The 15,180-nt window shown below is 41.8% G+C and overlaps 1 protein-coding gene across 2 annotated transcripts; it reads left to right on the top strand.

The window, feature by feature from the left end:
• Positions 1 to 1,302: 1,302 nt before the first annotated feature.
• On the top strand, positions 1,303 to 15,180 carry gstk1 (glutathione S-transferase kappa 1). 2 transcript variants are annotated; one of them, XM_017696463.2, is made up of 9 exons: positions 1,303 to 1,408; positions 1,587 to 1,649; positions 1,752 to 1,823; positions 3,011 to 3,092; positions 4,339 to 4,467; positions 13,187 to 13,332; positions 14,339 to 14,455; positions 14,572 to 14,665; positions 14,781 to 15,180. In XM_017696463.2, the coding sequence occupies exons 3-9, from the start codon at positions 1,752 to 1,754 to the stop codon at positions 14,828 to 14,830; spliced, it is 690 nt and encodes a 229-aa protein (XP_017551952.1). In that variant the 5' UTR covers positions 1,303 to 1,408; positions 1,587 to 1,649; the 3' UTR covers positions 14,831 to 15,180. The 2 variants fall into 2 exon arrangements, with proteins under 2 accessions (XP_017551952.1, XP_017551953.1); XM_017696464.2 differs by lacking the exon at positions 1,303 to 1,408 and having other exon boundaries at positions 1,416 to 1,649.

The raw sequence follows: 15,180 nt of genomic DNA on the forward strand, positions 1-15,180 counted from the left end.
CTGGTACCACTTTACAATCTCCAATCTCCTTTAGGTGTCATCTCCTGCTAAGGATATAATCCACCTGTGTGCACCTCCCTCCACTCTTGTATGTCACCCTGTGTTCTTCCCTCTTCTGAAAATACGTGTTCACCACAGCCATTTCCATTCTCTTTGCAAAATCTACAACCATCTGACCTTCCGCATTTCTGTCTTTCACACCATACATACCCAGCACCTCTTCATCCGCTCTGTTCCCTTCACCAACATGTCCATTGAAGTCTGCACCAATCACTAATCTCTCCTCTCTAGGGACACCATCTACCACTTCATCCATCTTACTCGAAAATTCCTCTTTCTCCTCTAACTGACAACCAACCTGTGGTGCATATGAACTGACCACATTCAAAATTACACCATCAACCTCCAACTTCAGGCTCATGATCCTGTCTGACACTTTCTTCACATCCAGAACACTTTTCACAAGCTGCTCCTTTAGGATTATCCCTACTCCATTTCATTTCCTCTCTACACCATGATAGAACAGTTTGAATCCACCTCCAATGTTCCTGGCCTTGCTTCCTTTCCATCTGGTCTCCTGGAAAAGAGTACTGATCCAGTATGGCAATCATATTTGTGATCCGCATGATAGTTTTGGCACAAGTTTTATGCCGGATGCCCTTCCTGACGCAACCCTCACCATTTATCCGGGTTTGGGACCAGCACCAGAAGTACACAAAGATCCACTCCTAATGGCTGTTTTGTGAATGTGTCTGTGCGAAAGACAAAAAAGTTTTTTCTTTTGTTTTAATGATTCATGATGTGAATATCTTATTTCTTATATTGCTCTTGCCACTTTTGTCTTCTGTTTTTCTCTGCTTCTGCTTATTTGATTTGTTTTGGCAAAAATGTAAGAGGGGTGTATAGGATAGATTCTGGTATTTTATTAATTTGTTCATTCAAATAAAAAAGCAAAACACAACTGTCCTAAGTAAATACAACAAAAGATGTCATTCAGGGCCCATGACTTGTGTGTCATGGTAAGATGTCCCTTTTTCACTGTTTGTGATTTTCACATTCCACTGTCTTGGAAACAAAAATGTGCAGCTCAAAGGGCAAAAGGAGCAGAATATAGTGTCAAGACTGAACAAAACAGTGAATAAGAAACTGGAAACACACCCAGCAAGACCATATGGTAAAATTAAAGTGCATGATAACTGTAGGAAATGGGCCCTTTAAACAGTTCTTTCCTAAAGCGGATAGGCCGGCCTGGCCATGCATCCACTCTAATGCACTTCTCTCTCCACAACACTAGGTGGCAAAATTATATCAGAGAGGAAAGGTTTAATAAGACGATGAAGAATGTTTGCTAGTTCCTCAAACTCCTCAAACATCAGTAGAGCTGGTTTATCTCTACAGCTTCTGTGGTGTAAGTTAAAGATGGAGCTACTGGCTTATCCTCTGGCTTAGCCAGTGATGAAGATGCTTTAATGTTTTTTCGTATTGGTTGACTGGAGTGGTAGTGCTACTACTTTAATACTTTAAATATAGTCCAGCTGAACTTTCACCCAGTTTTCTTTCTCCACCCCTCCACCTCCCACCCCCAGACTCTCACTCACACTGATAGCCAAGGGCATCTGAGGTTCTGCTCATAAGCTCACTCCTGCACGGTAGGTAGTAACTTACTGCCCGGATGTGCTGATCTGACCACGACGTCTTGCGCTTCTCTAGCGTTGTCAGACCTGTGAACGTGTGTTTGTGTTTACCTGCAGATGTCGAACCCCAGAAAAGTGGTCGAGCTCTTCTATGACGTGGTCTCTCCCTATTCCTGGCTGGGATTTGAGGTTGGTCACCTTGCGTGCTGGGGGCGCTCACACCAGTTTAAATCGGAGTTATTTCAGGGCAGGTTGTTTTTGTCGCAACGTGGAAAAACTTTCCATAGCCATGCAGCGTGTACACGGCTGGAGTTTGTAGTTACAGTTCGGAAACATTTGGACCAGGAACAAAGAAATCTGGGCCACCGAAAGAAATTTATGGGTGGACATTTACAGAGCCAAGCAGACAACAGTCACGAAAGCGAAGAATTCATATAGATCAGGAAAAGAGTACTGATGTTGGATGAACAGTTCTGGATCATAAATTCCTCTTCAACTCATCCCAGAGTTACTATCCTGAGCTCCATCACTCCAGAAAACTCAGCTGCACTGATACACAGCCTAACACTGGGGGGCTTTATACCCTTCTGACCGATGCTTGTCACTGGGGATAGTGATCTTAGGCTCTTGTTTGGCTGCTCAAGAGCGCCCCATTCTGTTAGCCGTGCCTTTCCTACGCAGTTGTATACTTTTGCCACCGGTGGGGTGAACCATTTGTTCATCGAAGTTTTAAAAGAAGTGAATCTTTTTCATTGAATCTTTAAAAGAAGTGCTTTCAGTCAGTCAATGTTTTCTATAAAGCTTCACAGCAATGGAAATCAGTACCACATCAGAGATTCTAGTAGAGTTCTTTCACCAGACAGTTGAAATGATGACACTTTGATGAAGAGATTTGTGAACGTTTAATCTATACAGTACTGGTTTGTCATGTTTTCCCCTCTAGCCAACAATCTTGCCATGTTTTTCATGAGTCCTTGTTTCTTTCTAACATGCTTTGTCTTTACTCCTTGCTACTCCATGGATGGTTTGCTGCTTTCATGCCCTGCTATGTGTGCATAATTTTGAATGTAATGTCTGTATGTGTTGTTTATTTCATGTAGGTCTGTCTATGTACTGTGCTAGATGTGTTTTTGATATTGTAAAGATTAGGTTATATTTTATACGTTGTATGATGAGTGCTCATCCCGCGACCCTGAGGGAGAAGCGGCTTAGAAAATGTGTGTTCATTTTTATTTTCAGTATAAGTTTAACATCAGGCCAGGAGCAAGCGATGAAATGTAGCCTTTTGGGCTGACTCTAGCTCATTTACAGTTCTGTAATTACTGTTGATAATTTAATGTTGATGCTGATGCTGAATGTTAATGCTTTGTGTCTAGGTACTGTGTCGCTACAGAAATGTCTGGAACCTCGACCTCAGATTTCGGCCTGCATACTTGGGTGGAGTCATGCATCTGTCAGGCAAGTCTGAAATGTGGCAAAATGCTTGTGAAAAACAAAATCACACCACAGAAGTACAACACAATGTAACTATAAGATTATTGGTAGCCCTGCTAGACATTTTGAGATGAAAATGTATCGCTTAAAGGAACAAGATGTAATATATTTACTGTACTAAATCAAGAAATGACTATTTTATGTCATGGGAGATTAATAAAACATGCTTGAAAATGTTGGCTTCTCTGACACCACTGCTACAGCCAATTTGCTCTCCTTTCAAATTTCTGTTCCGGAGTAGAAACTCTTTATTTTGGCCTGGGATCCCACCCACTGCCCATTTCCCAATACCATTTTGACACTTCAAGCAAACAACAAACTGGATCCCAATCTAAAAGCCTCTGCATACTTCTAAAAAGCTCCACGACCAGAGACCAGAGTAAAACACAAGTAAATACTGAACATAAAGCCTAGAAGGACTTTAAGACAGGTGCTGAGTTTGGTTATTTTTTTCCAGAGCAGTTAAGCATTGACCTTCAACTAGAGTTAGCTAACTTCAGCTGATTTGTCACGGCTACTAGTAATGTTGGGCATTTTAAATAGTATCAACAATCAGATATTCACATTCAGACCCTGTGATTCATGGGCATCTGGATTTTAAGGCAGATGAGGCTGAAGTTGGTTTCTTATTCGCCACCTTCTTGTTCAGATTTTCCTGTTACACCCATGCATCTAGTTAACATTGACAAAGTTATAAAAAATCCACATGAGCTGGTTTGTAATTTGAAAGCAGTAAAAACATTGCAGACATACATTAACAGATCAGCTTACAGTGACTCGTTGTCGCTTGTTATTGTCAAAGTTTAATGTTGTGCTCAATTGTGTAGGTTTAGTGTCCTCAACCTGGCATCCCATGTGAGCTTTGAGGGTGGGGAGGAGGGGCGGAGGACAGACATCTCTGTCCACATATTTTGAGTTTGGACTGCAGTACCCATTTTAAACATTTGCTGTCAGTATTACATATTGTTCCTTTAAGTATGGAAATCTTTTGTAATGCACAATGCATAACGTGTGATTGTGTTATAAAGGTGTTATGAAGTATAAAGCGTAACTGATTATTTTTTTCATAAATACAGCAGATTTTTTCCAGTCTTTATTTTTTTTTATACTGATCTGTTTATGAACTGTTGATTGTTCCTGTCATATGTGTATTACTGTCTGTCTGTCATTGGCGGTTTTATCTATACTCACTGTAATGCTCCTTCTCCAGGTAACAAACCACCTGCAATAGTCCCGAATAAGGCTATATACATGGCCACAGACCTGGACCGGCAGGCCAAGTACTGCAATATACCTTTGCGGTTTCCCGCGAACCCCTTTGAGGCCATGTTTGAGAAAGGTATTCTCTCTTTCTGAGGAGCAGTGCTTGCTCAAAATGAGCAAACAGTGGCAACACAATAGGGGAAGTAGGCTGGGGTTCCTTATCTGTTTGAGGGCATATTTTCCCTTTTTATTCTTGATGTGCTGTAGCATAATACAACCCCATTTACAAAAAAGTTGGGACCAGTATTTGCAGGCCATGATCTTTGAGCCCTCAGGTGGCACTGCATTAAAAACAGACATGATTCTATAGAGGAAATTACTGCATGAGCTCAGGAACTCTTCTGAAGACCACTGTCTGTGAACACAGTTTGTTACTGCATCCACAAATGCAAGTTAAAACTCTAAAATGCAAAGAAGAAACCATATATAAACAGGAATCAGAAACTCTGCCACCTTCTCTGAGCCGAAGCTCATTTAAAATGGACTGAGGAGAAGTGTAAAAAATGTCCTGTGGTCCAACAAATCAAAATTAGAATTTTTTAAAAATGGAAATCATGTACACTGTGGCCTCTGGACCAAAGACAACTCAGCTTATCAGTGCACAGTTCAAAAGCCAGTATTCATGATGGTAAAGGGGTGCATTAGTGCACACAATCAGTTCCCAATCACTTACAAAGTTTTGTTAAAGGATTAGGTGATGAAACACTGGTAAACATGCTCCTGTCCCAACATTTGTTGGCATCAAATTCAAAACAAGCATGTAATTAAAAAAAAGATATATATATTCTTCATTTCCTGCCCTCACTTGAAAAGGGCCTATGCTCAAACTACAACAAGGATGCTTGTATCCACTCCTGAATATGGAATATTCTTTCATTATCTCCAAGAAGCACAAACTTTGCCTTCTTTCCAGGGTTTAGTTGATGAACTTTCCCTTTAACACTCACATACAATACAAATTTACCAGTAAGCTCACAATTACAAATTATAATCAAGTCGAATTACTGCGCAATATTGCTAGTGGCTAGAACAGTCCTACCAGTGCCATCTTGCAAACAGTGAGCTGAAACAACCCTCTTCACACCACATGTAACATCATGGAGCGATGATGAGGCGGGCACATGTGCTGAGATAAGCAAGATTTATTAAGGGCAAATCCATACTCGGGGTCAAAACAGTCCAGAGTCAAGGAGCCAACACGGGGCTACCGAGGGACAGACATAACTAAACACAGACTGCCTCCACGGAGGCTGGACATAAAACACAGGTTAGAACAAAGATCACAAAATAATATACCACATGAGAATAAAAAGACCAGCAACAACCTAGGACAAACACAGGGCTTAAATACAATGGGTAAACAAAACACAGGTGGCTAACCAGACACAGGTGGAAGTAATCAAGGCCAGGGTCTGAAAACAAAGGGGCAGGGCTGGGAAGAACTCAATGAAAACAAAAGCACGTGGACAGGACTAGAAGGTAAACACAAGCACATGGACAGAACTGGGAGGAGCAAATCGTGACACTGCGGTTTCCCTCGTTTTCTCCTCTTTGCTCAGTTCTTCAGCAGTATTTCCTTGCCACAAGCTACTACGCAGCTTCTTCCTGCTTTAGAACTGCACTTTTCCAAGGTGAAAGAGTTCTTTTTTACCGCACTTGGTAGGCTGTGGTACTTTTCCCATGCAGATACAGCTCGTTGCCTTTTTTTTTTTTTTTTTTTTTTTTTTTTTTTTTTTTTTTTTTTTTTTTTCCCCTTTCTCGCAGTTGGTTGCAAGAGTTGCATCTTTCACAGAGGTCAGCTGACCATATCACTTGGTAAAACAACCAAACTTTAAACTGAAATTAAGTAGAAATATACTGTGAGGAACTCACTATTGGCGCTTTAAGTTTCAATTTCACTTTTAACTGAGTCTGTTGTACATCTTTTGGACCCAAGGAGGTCACTTCACTTTTTATGCCCTCATCATTCATAGTTGATGTCCTCTTATGTGGAGGCGATGCTTTTACTGTTTATGCATGCTCTCAAATGGCACGTTAAGCCCAGCACTGCTATGCTTCTCTGCAGCAAGTAAGACAACCAGCTGCCTCACATCCTCGTGGAGAATAGTAACAGGGACTCTGCAGGAGGGTTGCTTGGTAGCTTTACTGCTTTCATTTGTAAAATACCTCTAAACTGGTTTTGTGCTTGAGACTGGGTAGCTTGAAACCGTTCTCATCTTGACATCTCTTATAATGCTTTTGCTGTCAGCATTGACACTCACTACTCTGGTTAATTTGTATTGAATTCTTAAGGCATTTTGGTCAGCTAGCCAGACCACGTCTCCAACAACTACATCCACAACAACAAATGTGGACCGGCCAACTGACATCACATTTTCCAGAACGTGTTTACCTCCTCTTGGATGGCTTTCAGTGTTTTGTAGGGGTACTCTTGAAAAGTGAAGTCTCCTGCATCTCCTCTAGGTCCGGTCCATCCCAACAACAGTGAGCTTGGGCTAACATACTCTACAGAGTCTTCTCTACTTTGTATTCTGGCATCAATAGGCCTTTCTTTGGCCAGGTTAGCTGCCATGTAGAGGAAAATTTGGAATTCCCCCATGTGAGAACAATGTTTCCGCCCAGGTTGTGCAGGGCGCACTTTAGTATGCGAACCACTGCTTCTGTGGCTCAGTTTCTGTGGGGAGAATCTGCAGGGTGGACAAACCAGTACCATTCTGTGCCATTTCTGGCAGAATCTTGCTCTGGTCTGGTATTGCTTAGCTGACAGAGATAGCTATAAAGCTCTTTAAGTACAGGCTTGGCTTTCATGAAATGTGTGTCTGGATCTGACCAGAGCTTCTTTGGGTGTCCTCTCAAAGCTGTAAATGTCTTGTAGGCTAACAAAAAGCCTTCAGCAGACTGATCAATGACAACATCAGTATGTGTGGCTTGTGATGCCATTCAACACCAGATGATTCCCCAGACTTTGAGCTTTACTCTCTTTCTCACTTCGTCTGTCACATCATCATGACCAAAGAGATCTAAAGTAGTAAACTCAAATGGTGAGGATGGTCTTGATCGCTCAGGTGGAAGGTCACTCATGATCTGCTGACATTTCTTGGCCCTGGCTTTTCTGCAGACTATACAGCTACTGTTCTTTTGGCAAGCCTTTTGCCTTTTATCACCCAAGGCTTTTTCCTCATTCTAAGAAGGGATAATGCCACTCCTTCATGGTTTACTTTGTGAGCTTCTAGAGCTAGTAGTGTGGATATCCATGCTTCATATGGAACAACTGGCACTGTTGTTCTGTTCTCATCAAAGCTTTGCACTCTGCCACCACACACAAACAGTCCAGAATCCCTGTCTCTGTACACTACCAACCTGTTAAGGGTAGAGTTAGTGTAAGCTATACCTAGTTGAGCAGCCAGAAAAAGATCCCTGAGAGCTTCTTCAAGCTCTGCCATGGTCAGTACAGCCTTTTTAGTCATAGTTTTGGTCTCTCTCTTTGGTGGGACTGCCTGCCCCCTGGATTTACTTTTCAGCTTTAACCATTTTTTGGCAGCTAGACCCAAGCAACAGTGAGACTAATCTGTTCAAGCTAGTAAACTTCTTCACATCCACAAGCGCCTTGACTACTGAACCAGCCAGTTTTCCCCTGTGTTCAGTCCCTCTGACGCTTGACTCGGGGAGAGTTTCAGTCAAATTACTTTTGTCTTTCGCCACGCTGTCAATTACTTTGTAGTCTTTTAATAAGGCAGCCCCTGGATGTTTCTTGGCCTGACCTCTTGTCAGTACTGTGAAGAATGGATTTTCTCTGGAGCTTGCAAACATCCTCCTTTGCATTGACTGCAGCTTCTTTAGCTGACATTTTTGGCCATTGTTCCTCAGGCAGCCCCAGGAACTGGTCCTCTTTACCATAGGGAATGTTAATTTAGATCCTCTTGTGATGACGTCAGCAATATTGAGGTCTCTTGGGATCCACCACCATTCTTCAGTTAAGTCAACTTTTTGAATTTCCCCAACCCTATTTGCAAAAAAGGTTTGGTATCCATAGCTTTCCTGCTGGATTGCTCCAAGCACTGTCTGACTGTCCACTAGGTGGAGCCACCACTCTACTTCCATACGACTGTGCCATTTGACATATTTTCTTAGTTGAGTTGTGTTACGTGCACGTAGGGCATGTCTGTGTTTGTGTGTGTTCACAGGTACAGCCTGGGGTGTGGTCCTGTTGCAGGAGTGCCTTGGTGGGTGGAGCCCACTTTATTTAAGTCTGCCACTAGAAGGGAACAGAGGGGCAGGAGGCAGACAGACACCACAGAAGGAGAGAGCAGCCATGCTGTTTGGAGAACCATGTGGCCTATAAACTTTAATACTCCATGTAACTGACCTATGTTTGTGAACCAGTACTTCTGTGGCTCTTTAAAACAGCCACTGGTATTCGTTTTAGGTGCTGGACAGGTAAGAAGGAGCGCGCTCATACATTACACCACGTAGGACTGTCTACTGTTAAGAACCTTAGGTAAGGGGTGGGCACTACCCTCTGTATGTTTTGTTTAATTGACTAGGGTCAGAGTAGTTAGTTTTTGTTTTCATCATTGATTTCTTAGATTAAAAGACTGCACCACAGATTTTAGCTTTAACTGCATCCCCTTTTTGGATCAGTGGTGTTAGTTTGGCCTTGGATTCAACTAATCTGACTTCAATTCCTTGGTTTGTATCCCACCTCAGGTATGCCACAGCCCCTTAAGCTTATTCACTTCCATCTGAGAAAGTCACTCCCCACGGTTTTCCTTTCCATTCAGCTGTTGTGAGACTCCTATGGAATGTAATTTGGCTAAGTCGCACACACTCTTCGAACAACGTTATGGCTTCTTCCCTGAGAGTCTCAGAAAGTGGCTTATCCCATGTGTCATGGCTTAGGTTTTTAGGCCCAATCTCTTGAAAGGCTTTTCTGACAAGGACAGCTCCTTTTTGTTTGGCTGGGGTTACAAGGCTGATTGGTTCATAAAGACCAGCCACCTGAATTAGTAACTCTCTTCTTGTGAGGGAATCAGGAGTTTTTTTCCCTTACTTCCTCTTCAAGGGGATCCTGGCCTACTCTCATCTTCTTTTTTCCTTTTTGAAAAGTTAATTGAAGCCATTACATAGAGCCTGTCCTCCTTAACAAGGTATCCAACTCTTAGGGCTTTGTTGTCTCTGTCAATCATTAGGTTGAGGAGTATTAAGACTTTGCTTTTCTTAGCTGACTCTTTTGCACTAATGGTGTCTGTAACTGTCTCTTCCCTCCCACTTTGCCTTGACTGAACCCAAGGTTTGAGAAAGAACCCACCAGCCTTAAGGATATCTTCAACTTCATGTACTAACTTTTCCAGTCTTTCCTTGCTGTTGTGGGATGTAAGAATATCATATACATAGCTATCCTTTTCAAGGACTCTGCTTGCTTCTCTAAGACCAGCAGACTTTGGAAATCTTGCTGTCTCCCTGCTGGTCGACCTCCAATATTGACTGTGCTGATGCCATACTTACTTAATTTGTCCTCAGGGCTATCTCTCCAAATTAATCTGTGACGATGCCTTTCATGTTCTTCCAGCCACATTGAGTTATACATCTTCTTCATGTCCCCTAAAGCTGTGTATACCCCTTTCCTAAACCTTAGCAGAACTGCTTTGATTAGATTAAGGACATCGTGACCCTTAAGTAAAAGATCATTCATACTTTGAACTTTTGGCTGTTGTTCCATACAAGTCGCACTTGAGCTGCATTAGCAGCTTTCCACTCTGGTTAAGTTGTTTTTTCTGTCCTATGGTAGGTTGCCTCCACTCTGCTTCTATTGTTGGGAAGGGTGGCTGGATCCTCAGTCCAAGGGTACTTTGCATCCCAATGCGGGGACTTACTGTGAGCTTCCTCTAATACATAGGTCAGCCCTTCTTTTATGATCTCAAGCTCTCCTCTGCTAGGGTCATCTCTTTCCCTCCTGGTTTGCACGTACCACAACGACAGCCTCCCCCCAATACTGTCTCACCTCCACCATTCCAGGAAATCTCAATCATCTGCAGTTGTATCAGAGTCTCAGCCATGCTTCCTTGACACGGCCAAACTACCTCCTCCTTATATTGAACTTCAAGCCTTGTAACTACCTTTTCATATTTAATTGTAGCCATCCTCAGAGTGGGCGAAGTGCATCTTGGACTCATGCAGCTACATCCACTTCCTCCAACAATTCAGGGGGCTCCACCCACACCCTTTGTGGTGCAAGTTTGCCTTCTCTGTGGCTGATAAGGAGCTCAATCTAGTCTGGTCTTTTTAACTCTTCAAGTTCGACCTCTGGGAAGAACCTTCTCAGTTGCTCAGTCTTGTTTGTTATTGGTGCTTTTAATCACAGCACTTTTGTTGATGAAAGCCTTCTTGCATTTTTCTGCCATTTCTGGAGAAAGTTCAGGCAAGAATTTTTCTTGCTCCTCAGTGAGCCTGTCTTTCTTTTCACCACCTCTTTTAATATTGCTATCCTTGGCCTTTTTCTTTTCTGATTTTGGACAAAGGAGATAATGGTGGTCAGGGAAGTTTCCCCTTCTGCAGTCTTTGTTCTTGTATAGGAAAGTGTCTCTACAGTCATCATCAACCTCATGATGTCCTAAACATTTATCTACATGCTCCCAGTTTTTTAATAGCCACTCTTTTTTTCAGATAGCCTCAGTCCCTTGAATTTCTTGCAGAAATAGATTTTGTCCTTGTGACCTCCCGTTCCACAGACACCACACCCATCTTCTGACTCGTCCTTTGTGGCTTTTGTGGATGCGTATTTCTTTTCTACTTTCTTGTTTTGTTTATCCAACTTTTTCAGCTTTTCTGTGGCTCCGAGCTGTTCAAACCTCTCAAAAACCTCTTCTCATGACTTTAAGTCCTGGCTGGCTTGTCTTCATGGTTGACCCTAGTAATGGTGTCAATCCTGTCTTCTTTCACAGTCAGGTAGCTTGCTCTCAATAGACTTAATAATGAAAGGATTTTTAATCGTGCCAGTCTTCCCCAGCTCTGTGAGGTCTACAAGGACCATTTCCACTGTTCGGATTAGGTCTGTCATGTTTCTTGGCTGGTTTTCTTTCACAGCTGGAATCTGCTCTATGCCCTCTACAATTTCCATGGCAATTGCAGACTTATTCCCATATCGGTATTCCAGCACTCTAAGCATGTCTTCAGCTGTGTTGTAGGTAGAAAGACTAATGTCTTTGATGATTTTATCATCCACACTGTCTAGGAGCTGAATTTTCTTGGCCTCCGATGACCCAGTCGGTTCTCCTTACTTTTGTAGGCTTTCCCAGTCTTTCCTCCAGTGATGGAAATCCCTCCTACAACCACGGAACTTAGGAAGGCTGGTTGGCTTTATTTTAATAACTGGTGTGGCAGGCATTATTGATGCTGAGAGCGCAGCTTGCAGTCCTTCCCTCCTCTGTGACTCTCTGTGCTGTGACAAACTCAATCCTCCTTGCTTCAAGGCTATTCCTGGTTACCCTGAGCACCTTTGCTCTGCTCTCAAAAGTATCTTTTTCTTCTGCAGGGATCTATTGCTCCCAGGCTGATACTGCTTTGGTTGCCTATTTAACTAACTTTTCCAGAAAAGTTACCAGCTACGTGCTGCCTCGTTAAGCTTCTTAAATTCCTCTCTGAGCTCTGATTCAGTCCAATTGCCCACTCCTCTACTGAGAAAATGTGCTTGCTTGGTTAAAGTGCTTCTAGCAGCTGTTCTTTTCCTTTTTAGCTCATCTTCTGTTTTACCAAAAAGCTCCTCTGCCATTTTCCTTCAGAGTATTTGATACTCTAATCACTTTGTGTGGTTGGTTATCAACTGGCAAGCTATATGTCTTAATTTCCTGCCCTAACTTGTCGAATTACTGCGCAATACTGCTAGTGGCTAGGAACAGTCCTACTCATTGCAGTCAAACAATGAGCTGAAACATCCCTCTTCACACCACGGTTTCCCTCCTTTTCTCCTCTTTGCTCAATTCTTCGGCAGCAGTTCCTTGCCACAAGCTACTACGTGGCTTCTTCCTGACTTTTCCAAGGTGAAAGAGGTTTTTTTTTTTTGTTTGTTTTTTTTTGTTGTTTTTTGTTTTTTTTTCTTTTCTTTTTTTTTCCCTTCATCTCGCAATTGGTCACGAGAATTACATCTTTCACAGAGGTCATCTGACCATGTTTTCCTTTTCCTTCTCTCAGGAATATCTCACTTGATAAAACAACCAAACATTTAACTCAAATTAAGTAGAAACATACCATAAGAAACTCTCTATTGGTGCTTTAAGTTTCAGTTTCACTTTTAACTGAGTCTGTTGTACATCATTGGTTTTGACTTAACAGTCACAGGACTGGTTCCCTGAACTCCAGCCCATGACTGCCCCCCAAGAGTGTCCCAACTTCTTTGCAAATGGGGTTGTATAATAGAAATTTATATCAATGACTTTTTAATCTACATTAACCTCATTGCTTCAGTGCAAAACTAAAGAAAGAAGTTGTGAACAAACATACTGTATCTTGGCTGATTGCATTTGAGCTAGGGAGAAAATTGTATACATTTTATTTTTTGGCTAGCTTAAAGAAAACCACAGTAAGGAGTGTAGGCAAAAGCCTAATTCTCTAACATAAATGATAATGATAATAAATGTATCACCTTTGTAATGTGAACACTGATGGAAAAGACATGGCTCTCTCTCTCTCTCTCTCTCTCTCTCTCTCTCTCTCTCTCTCTCTCTCTCTCTCTCTCTCTCTCTCTCTCTCTCTCTCTCTCTCTCTCTCTCTCTCTCTCTCTCTCTCTCTCTCTCACACAGGCTCTCTCAATGCTATGCGGTTTGTGACAGCTGTCTCAGAGAAGGAGAAGGTGGGAGATAGTCTGGTGGAGAAAGTGTCTAGAGAGCTTTGGAAGCGAATCTGGAGTGCCGACCAGGATATTACTGAGCCAGCATCTCTCTCAGAGGTACAGTCAGCACACACCTGTGGAACGTCCTGCTCTACTCCTCGGATCAGACCACTGTTGCCCCTCCCTCTCCATACTCCTGCAGATAAATACAACCCCAATTCCAATGAAGTTGGGATGTTGTGTAAAACATAAATAAAAACAGAATACGATGATCTGCAAATCCTTTTCAACCTATATTCAATTGAATACACTACAAAGACAAGATATTTAATGTTCAAACGGATAAACTTTATTTGCAAATATTCACTCATTGAATTTGATGCCTGCAACATGTTTCAAAGAAGTTGGGACAGGCGCATAGTTACCACTGCGTTACATCACCTTTCCTTTTAACAACACTCAATAAGCGTTTAGGAACTGAGGACACTAATTGTTGAAGCTTTCCCATTCTTGCTTGATGTACAACTTCAGTTGCTCAACAGTCCGGGGTACTAGACTGGCCTGCCTGCAGTCCAAACCTGTCTCCCATTGAAAATGTGTGGCGCGTTATGAAGTGCAAAATATGACAACGGAGACCCCAGACTGTTGAGCAACTGAAGTTGGAACGTGTTGCAGGCATCAAATTCAAAATGAGTGAATACAGTTATTTAATGTAAACTTTTTTTTTTTTTTTTACTATTGTCAGTTTTTTTTTTCTTTTCAATTTTCACATCTAGTAATGTTTTCATCTATCACTAGATTTTTGTCAGGTTTGTGGCTAAGGAGTTTTCGTGTGTTAACCAGGCCACAGATTTTATTCAGCAGTACCAGGAAGTGTGGGTTTCTTTACTAAGTGTTGTTTTGATGCTGTTCACTGATCCTCACCTAGTGGACATGGCTTCATACGTGCGCACTCACATTCACTCCTTTCTGTAGCATCTACTCACACTTCCCCCATAATGCTTTGAAAAATTGATGAGTGTTTTCCCCCTTTCTTTACTACTTGTTGCAAATATTTCCTTGTGTAAAATAAAGCTAAAACAAAATTGTGTGCACTCACACTGGATTTCGATGTTGTGCTCAGGCAGGCCTAAAGGCCGGTTTCTCTGCCAGTGAGGTGGAAGAGCTACTCAAACTGGCCAAATCTCAGCAAGTCAAAGACAAACTGAAGCAAGCTACAGCTGAAGCGATGGAACACCAGGTTAGCACAACTCTATTTCCATTTCTTTGCATTTCACTACTACAGTGTGTTTTTTCCTTAGATTTCATTGATTTTTTTTTTCTTTTTTTTCTTTTCAACACACCTTCTCTCTGCAGGCGTTTGGCTTTCCTCTCATTGTGTGTCACATGGATGGAAAGCCAGAGGCGTTCTTTGGCTCAGACAGGTTTGAGCTCATGGCTTACTGCATAGGTAAATATGGATTTGAACATGTTGTTTCTAGGCACCTGTGCACAGTAATTTTTTTTTATGAATTTATCAAATGAAGATTTTGCTGAGTCAAAATTCTGTTACATGCTTGTTTCAGGAGAAAAATGGCTGGGACCTCAACCTGACAAACCCACAGCCAAAATGTGATGCATCTGTTCTGCCTTAAACAGTTACATCCTAACTCATTTTGAGTAGGTTTAAAACATTACTTTCAAATTGTCACTGTCCAAAACGAAACAAGACAGAAAAACCCCACAAGTATGTCCTTTTTTTTTTTTTTTTTTATCTGACCTCAGCATCTGTGAGCTTTGCATAATATGATCTCTCTATGTTCACTTTCAATGTAAGTTTTTGCCTTTTCCTATGAAGTCACCATTTTGGAGAGAGTTGTTTTTCTTTGGACAGAGACAAAATACTCCTGAAGCTTAATTCAGTCAAATAACCCTGTATGCACTGTAGATGAAAATTTACTTAATAAAGCATTTGCATTAAATAAT

The sequence above is a fragment of the Pygocentrus nattereri genome, chromosome 3, assembly GCF_015220715.1.
Source record: "Pygocentrus nattereri isolate fPygNat1 chromosome 3, fPygNat1.pri, whole genome shotgun sequence".
Classification (NCBI taxonomy): Eukaryota; Metazoa; Chordata; class Actinopteri; order Characiformes; family Serrasalmidae; genus Pygocentrus; species Pygocentrus nattereri.